The sequence below is a fragment of the Musa acuminata genome, chromosome BXJ2-8 (genome assembly GCF_036884655.1).
Source record: "Musa acuminata AAA Group cultivar baxijiao chromosome BXJ2-8, Cavendish_Baxijiao_AAA, whole genome shotgun sequence".
In the NCBI taxonomy this organism is placed as follows: domain Eukaryota; kingdom Viridiplantae; phylum Streptophyta; class Magnoliopsida; order Zingiberales; family Musaceae; genus Musa; species Musa acuminata.
The window spans coordinates 18,915,636-18,923,955 of record NC_088345.1 but is presented as its reverse complement, the minus strand read 5'-3'; the positions used below and the strand labels follow the sequence as shown (position 1 = coordinate 18,923,955).

At 37.5% G+C, this 8,320-nt stretch overlaps 2 protein-coding genes across 3 annotated transcripts; both read right to left on the bottom strand.

Annotated features, from left to right (window-relative positions):
- Positions 1 to 40: 40 nt before the first annotated feature.
- Positions 41 to 409, bottom strand: LOC135620376 (cysteine proteinase inhibitor 1-like). The gene has a single exon (XM_065123306.1). The coding sequence runs from the start codon at positions 407 to 409 to the stop codon at positions 41 to 43; it is 369 nt and encodes a 122-aa protein (XP_064979378.1).
- Positions 410 to 2,830: 2,421 nt separating this feature from the next.
- LOC103974106 (protein transport protein Sec61 subunit beta-like) lies at positions 2,831 to 7,316 on the bottom strand. 2 transcript variants are annotated; one of them, XR_010489368.1, is made up of 2 exons: positions 6,903 to 7,316; positions 2,831 to 3,013 (listed from the first exon to the last, which is right to left on the bottom strand). XR_010489368.1 is itself a non-coding variant. In XM_009388859.3 (1 exon), exon 1 carries the CDS (start codon positions 7,277 to 7,279, stop codon positions 6,953 to 6,955), a length of 327 nt encoding a protein of 108 aa, XP_009387134.2. In that variant the 5' UTR covers positions 7,280 to 7,313; the 3' UTR covers positions 6,667 to 6,952. The 2 variants fall into 2 exon arrangements, 1 of the variants encoding a protein (XP_009387134.2); XM_009388859.3 differs by lacking the exon at positions 2,831 to 3,013 and having other exon boundaries at positions 6,667 to 7,313.
- Between the last annotated feature and the right edge of the window lie 1,004 nt (positions 7,317 to 8,320).

The following is an 8,320-nucleotide window of genomic DNA, read 5'->3' as shown; positions in this document are numbered from 1 at the left end:
AAGCTTCCATGACGAACACAAACCCTGCTGCACGTAGTAATTAGCTCTTGACCAGCTTGAAGGAGGTGAGCTGGCGGAAGTTCTCCCATGGCTTCTCCCACACCACCGCCTGGTACTTCACACGCGCGCCGCTTGCATCTTTCACCTGCAGCACCAGGCGGTAGTTCGTCCCGGCCACCACCTGCGTCTCGCCCTTCACCACCTTGCTCAAGGCGAGACTGGCATTCGCCTGCTTGTTGTGCTCGGCGATGGCGAACTCGGCGATCTCGCGGACGTGGGGGTCGTCGGTGTTCTTGATGGGGGTCCAGCCACCGAGAGCCTTCCGGGAAGACGGGGCGGAAGCGAGAGCGTGAGAGGTAGAGACGACGGCGGAGAGGAGGAGAAAGAGAAGAGGTACAAGGGGTCTCATGGTTGTACGCGTCGCGGTGGGGTGGTGATCTGGTTTGGTTTGTATAGGCGATGAGGCACGCCGAGAGGGTTAGGTAGCCATGCCTAAAGCATGCACTGTTTTGGTGCGGTGGAGGAGCCCATTCTGAGAGCTGGGAAGCATTGAAGCCAAGCATTCATTCCAATGATCCATTATTAATATTTGCTGGAAATGTACAATCTTATCCCAGAATCCCCCATGCATGATTGAATGAGGATGCCGGTCACAAGACATCATCATTCTACCACCTAAATCTCAAGCGAAAGGCTTGTAGGTGGAAGACTCGTACTAATCACTTGTGTACACACTTTAAGCTCAGCATCCTTTCAGCAACCATTGGATTCCCCTTCTCTCTCTTTGTCACTCCACCCAAGAAAGCTGCTTTGCTTGTTGAGGAGGCTGTAAGTAGTTCCCGCTGGGAGCACATTGTAGTAGTTAGTACACCTGTAAGTTGCCTGCTCTCTCATTGTTGCAGGCGCTACATCAACGGGAACGCCATATTGACGCTGCATTAACTAAAGGACTCCAAGGGTAGGCCATGCCATCGTCACGGAATATAGCAATCTTTATAAATGAAACTATGACGTTTCTGCTGTGACTGATTATTATTATTATTATTATTATTATTATTATTATTATTATTATTGTTATTATTTATTTATTTATTTATTTATTTATTATTATTATTTTTTATTGTTATTGTTATTATTATTATTATTATTATTATTATTATTATTAATTTATTGTGAAAATGCTCTAACATAATAAACTATTCCCAAAAGGGCAAATCCATGGTTGTGAGGTTTCCCTTGAAAGAGGGGTCGGGTCGGGTCGGGTCGGGTCGGGTCGGGTGCTTGTACCATTGACCGTGTTGTCGGTTCAGAAATCGAAGTTGGAATTTCAATCTTTGATCTTATTTATTAAGAAGCCGAATCGACTCTCAGTTCTCATGCCCAACCAGCGGTTCCATTGTCGACAGCGTTCTCGGCTTGATCTTTGTTGTCGGTTCAGAAAACGGAGGCGTTCTCTGCTTTCCCGATTAGCAGTGCTTGGCCATTGCCCTTAGCGAGTAGACGGTCTCGCTCGCTTGATAGATGCTTTTTCTTTTTGTTTTGCGTATGTGATTGGTTTTTCTTATTAGCACTTGGGCGAAGTAGTAGTATTAACTTAAAAAATAATTGATCGATCGTAACACCTAAAATAAAAAGGAATTGATTGAGGCAGATGGATCCAGTACTAAATTCTACAATATTCTTTTTTTTTTTTTTGTCCCCCCGTCATTTGTTCTTCCCATATGTGATTGATTTTCTTTCATCTGTAGTAGTGACTGTGAGCACCTTTATTTGGTTCGTATTTAGGAAAAGAATCTTTATATATATATATATATATATATATATATATATATATATAAAATAAATATCAACTAGTTAAAAAAAAAAAGAAAAACAAAGAATAAACTCTGCAAGATTTGGGAAGGATAAATATATGCAATCTTAATAAATAAAATTCAGCCAATTCATCTAGAAAATCTAGTTCTGTTAAGGTAATTAAGGATTTCAATTAGACTAAACTTACCCTCACAAGTCATCTATATAAACTCTAGGGGATCCCCTCCTCTATATGTTCTTGGTTTTTATGTGTTAAAGTTTATTATTGCTGAGTTAATATTTTTAAATAGTTATAGTTTTGTATCATGATTTATGAATCACATACATTTTTTTTAAAAAAGAAATTTTCTTATTACATTAAATATGACGTTCGAGTCGAACATACATAATATTAAATATCATACACTAATAATCCTCATGAAAGTTAAAAAAAAAAATTCAAAATTAAAATTATTAAATCATAATATTTATTGATATGAGCCACTCGATGCTCATGCAGTGCAGTGGATGAAGTATCTTTAATGACATGAACCACAGTTAGTATTGATAATTTGCAATAGAAGAAAGTAGGCATTATATTAAATTCCTTTAATCAAGAATTTGACTCCAACAGACATATATTTATTGATATCTATCTACATGTTATTGGGCATCTATTATGCCTTGAGATTATTCATGAAAGCTTTTAGGAATTATCTAAGCCTCTAACTCCAATCATATATATAGATTTTAGTTTACCACGTACTTACGAGAACCTCTCTACATCTTACAGAAATTATCGTTTCGGATATTAGAACTGCGCTCTCTTCGTACACTTATAGCTATGTACGTACGTGAGCACTATTCATCATAGAGATATTTGAGTTTGGAGTAGAAAAATACCTTCCTTAATCATGCAATCCACTTATGATTTCCATAAACCTCGTTTTGGTCTTTGTTGAGAAGACAGTTTATATTGAATACTCTTATTATTATCCCTGAACCAAAACGTGATGAATCTAATTTGAAGGATGATGATGGTGATGATGATGATGATAATAATAATAATAATAAGGTGAACTTTAACAAGGGAAGGAAGACAGTAGGTGGTCTAAACAGCAACGGCAACGGCAACGGCAACAGCAACAGCAACAGCAACAGCAACAGCAACAGCAACAGCAACAGCAACAGCAACAGGTTCTCTGGATTCTTCCAGAGCCTGCACAAAGATCAAACCAAACTGCACAAAGTAATTCCTGTTGTAACATTCCTCGTCCACAATCTAACTGCACTGCTGTCCATGTTTCTCACACTAAGCTGAGAAAGAAAGATCCAACTCGAGTTGCAGAGACATCCCAATCTCCATAAAATAAAATACATGGATTCAAAGCATAGAGACAAAAGCAATAATAATATTGTAGGTTCCAACTACCTTTGTTAATGTCACACAATATTACTACAAATAGTAAAAAAAAAAAAAGGAAAAGAAAAATATAACGGCTCAAACAGTCGTTTTAAATAAAAATAAATAAGTAAATAAATAAATAAATAAATCAATTATCACAAGAAACATCTTAGGCTTTTCCATCTTCTTGGTTTTCTTGTAACAATCTCCAATGTAGACAGGTCCAGAAAATTATGTTCAATTTGGGTCCAGAAGAGTCATTATCCACAACATCTTACTCCTTTTTAGATCGATCAGCATGAGATCATTATTACACAACAATTCTCAAGAGCCCTTATTCATCTTCATTAACCACACTTGTGTGTCTCTCTTAAAGAGGTCCTTGCTATCTATCATCACTAAATAAAATCAAGCACAAAGAAAGAATATCTTTGGGAAGGAAATATGCTGAGCTTTAATTGCAAGTTTTTGTCATAACTGATCTCCCATTATTGAGTTATCACACACACTCTAGACCTCCAGTTTATTCACCCTCACCACATATTTTGGCTCCATAGTCCCCTTCTTTTCTTTCTACTCGTGCTATTCTGATTTCCATGGTATCATCAACCAGCTTGAATTGATGTTACAGTAATCAGTAGCTAGGAATCTCATTGTCATACTGAACTTTATTATACAAATGTATATATCATTATATGTTGTCATACTAGATATGGAATGGATCAGAAATAAATCAGGCATGGGCTATAATATTCCAACCAACCAACCATGTTTTTAGGTTTGAACTAGATAAGGTTAAAACTCAGATATAATGGTTGCAAATTTGGTATGCACATCGACGTGACCACCGCATAGAATAGAATATGATAAAAGAGTTGTCAACAAATAATTAAATCATCACCAACTTAAACTGACAAAATTCTTAAATACGAAGATCTGAAAGCCAATTTGAGAAGAAAGGGAAGGATGAGAATAATAAAATTTGCAACACTATTTAGTTTGAAAACAGATTAAATGCTTCCTCCTCCTCTTTAGCCAAATTAGGAAATACTAATGTTTGAAGTATATTTAGACACTGGGTATTGGTAGATCTCAACTCATCTCTGCATCTCAGTCTCAAATATCAAAAAATCAGACTTTGCATGCCCAAAACGATTCTGCAACAGATACATATTCAGGAAAACTATATTTAGCTCCAATCAGATATGAAAACTTTTTCTGTTCCATTTACTCGATACCAAAATGAACCAGAACCAAAAATTATAATTATAAAAAAGAGATTTACAAATCCTACAAACCAGAAATTGACTTTGTTTCCTAAATATCTGACCTCGAGTACTGTTTAGTATATTATATTAAAATATAAGAACTTTCTGAGATAAACTTTTGCTATGCTACGTCTCAGCAACTCCATATGTAATTCACCGATTATAAGATTAAAGAGAATAAAATTTTCTATGCTAATCTCCTTTCTTTTGATGGCTGCAATGTTTTTTTCGCTTGATTAATCTTTCATCATCACAATAATGCGATTCAATTCAATTTAATGTTCACCTTACCACAATCTGTATGTCGTCATGACAACGGCTGAGCAAACATAAGTTCCGAAAAGCCAATCGGCAACCCAACTACTACCTTAATTTTTCACTTCAGACTTCCCAATGGTCTAAGCATTATTATTTCAAAATTTCCTCCCTAATTTCAGCTAATCATGTTGTTTATCAATAAATTCACATCCATATTCGATAACTTTGCGTTTGACTCATCCTTGTGGCATATAAAATCTTTCATTGCATCAAGTACTAACCTGCTTATTATGTTCTCAGCATCCCTTTTATATCCGTTTGCATTGTGAACCTGCGGAATTTCATTACCAATGAATAAAGATTTTGTATATCAATTATCAAGATAATCCATTTGATGTCATTGTCGAATGAGAATAAACTTAATTCTCCCTTTGTCTTTGACAAGATTATTTTCTCATTCTCAATGCAACATATGTGATAGTTTACATCACAGAAGCAAGTCATTACTTTTGAAGATATTGTTGCTACTCTGAAAAGTAGTAGATTTTGTTTGATAAAAAAAGTGTTCATGTGAGTTTTACTTTTTCAGTCCGAGATGGCAAGGCCGAACCCGGACCTGTCCTGTTGGTCCTGGTAGATCCATATGTCATGTGATACGAACACCAAGGGCGCATGATTAGACCAAAGTGGTTCTTTCTAAAATCAAAGCTTCAAAAAAGCAGATGCCACCAACAAAGAGAAGAATTTTGAAGGAAAAAAAAGGGGACAAACAGGGATGATCCAATGTTCGACCCATTAGATCAAGCCTCACAACCATGCAGGTAATCCAAGATGCAAGCTAAATTTTGCAAAAGCTTTACCAGTAATCCCAATGATTGTTTATTGTTTTTTGTGTGGTAGGTTCAGGTGTTTTCCTTCTCTTTCTTATAAAGATAAAACACAAGGAAAAGCAAGAATATGTTCTATTGAAAATATGTTATCTACAAACCAGATGTATTCTAGTCCAATAAAATAGACTACATCATAATCACATAAATGAAATAGGAAGGGACATAATTATCCTCACTTTCACCGACAAATTAGAGTATTTTAAAAATGAGGACCCTCTCCAAGAGACCAAGCTACACAAATACATGTAATATCTGAGTAACTCCTGGTTTCCAAACTTCACTAGTATCATAGAGTAAGAAATGTATTCTGTCCTCCACATTATAAAAGGACTACATAAAATTTTAATATCTGATGATCCTTTAATATCAATGTGCTTCTTGCTAGTTGCAAAATTGTATCTACCCCTTTCCATTCTCGATCCCATTCTGGATGAGAAGCTCATTAAGCTCCTCAGTCCTCACTATTTAGGCTCCATATTGAAGTTTAGAAGCTAAAGAAAAAAAATTGATAGTCCCAGTTACAAATTGCAGATCAGGAGAAAATAGACCATCATCATCTTCTAAAATGAATAGGTTAAAGCAACCAAGACCTTACTTTGCTGGCTACAAACTAGAAAGAGAGTATCGTGGATTATGTTTAGGCACTTGTAGAAAAAGAAAAATAGATACCAAAGTGATTTACCGAATGATGACGATGGACAGTAACAGTTAAGAGAAACTAAAATTTGATGGCGTTAGTAGTTAGCTTATTTGATGAAGATTGTGTCAGATCACCTCAAGATCGTGGGATGCCTTCACCACTTATAAATTGCAAAAGCACAAAAAAAAAACAAGTACTAAATTTTAGCCACAAAAAAATAAATAAAAAAAAAAATCGTGCAAAAAGATATAATTCAAAGCAGTGCAATTTTGGTGTGATTTTAGGTCATAATTCTTGATAAGATCCAACTGGGGTGTCAAGCATACCACTAATTGTTATTATCAGAGCACGGACCTCAGTCATACCTTCAAACGAACAATTAACAGAATGTTTTAAAGAAGGAAATCGATAGTCATGGAACCCTAAAACCCCAATCATCGAGGTAAGAGTTAACAGATTACTGCAGAAACGTTCAACAGCTACAAAAATGAGAAAACGGTTCTCAAGGTACAATTCCTTCAAACGATAAGATCAAAGCAGCAGCACCAAACAAAAGCACCCATAAAAGCTTAATAATAATAATAATATTATTATTATTAATATTAATAAACGATGATTCTGGAAAAAAGAGGACGAGATCAAGCGACCTTGACCAACAGCCACACCGGCGCGAGCCAACGGATCGGGGGGCGGCGGATCAAGAACCGCCGGCTCGGTTGCGGTAGAGCTTCCCGAAGACGTGGAGGGCGGTGACGAAGCCGATGAAGCAGAGGCTCATCACGAGCACCACCGTGGGCGTCATCTTAATCCCGGGCGCGTCGTCGGTGTAGAACCGAAGCATGTTGCTCCCGCCGGCGCCGCCACCAGCGAAGCCGCCGCCCCCGCCCCCGCCCCCGGCCCCGCCCAGCCGCCGGCGCCTCATCCCCGCCGCAGCAGCCGGCGTCCCCCGCGGTCCCAGCCCGGCCGGCCGCGCTCCGCCCCCCGCCGATGTTGTCGTCTGCGACTGCGCGCTCCCTCTCGCCATCCCCGGTCGTCGATTCAACAGGCTAAAAATTAAGACCGAAAAAATATTCAGAGAATTCTGCACATATATATATATATATATATATATATATATATATATATATATATATATATATATATATATATATATATATATGAAATGTCTATGCTGAGAACAATACTTTTCGAAAAGTCAATTATCTACCGCATTCTGTACCCGGACGTCTATTGGGAATCATCGTCGAAATTCTGTCGGGACCCAGCTACTGAACGCTCGTTCATTTATGGAGTCCATGAGGGAGGAATGGATGTGATCAGAAAGTGTTGAGATGATCTGTCGGAACAGGTTTAGGTATGGGGGCGGGGAGGGGGCGCGGTGCACTGACTCAGCGAATGGTGGTTTGGAAGAGCGTTGGGTCGACCGTGTCAAGAGAGGAGACGTGGAAGAACATTAATGGCGGATCCAATTAATAGTGTGAAAGTAAAATGGGATCAGGAGGTGCATCGGAACGGGGAATTCACTGCGTTCCAACTGCCTCTTCTGGTAAGCTCATAAAGGCCAAGTCGTTCAGAAACCAAAATCCAGACTTAAAATTATTATGTTGTTTGTCATGAATCATTGCAATAAAGTATACAATGGGGGATAAAGAAATACAATGTAATTTCGGAATTTGACTTGTTTGCTGATGATCAAAAGTTACAACACCTAAAACTCGGGCTACCACAAACTCACTTTAACTCCAAAGGCACTACTACTACGTTAACGGAGCAACAATTCCTTGTGATTGACCGTTTCCCTGTATTAACCAACGTGACTGTTAAACTAACATGATACTTTTTTTCATTAATCATAATATTTGATGATGGCAATACTTGTATTTTACTCCTTATCCTCCCTACCCTCTTCTTTTCATTTTTCTTTTCCTTTCAATTCGATATTATATATATATATATATACATATATATATTAGGATAAATTTTCGAAAAACGATTTTAATTTTAAGAAATTTTTACAGAGCATCATCCCGTTTCTTAAACTTTTCATAGAGAGTCTCAATTTTTT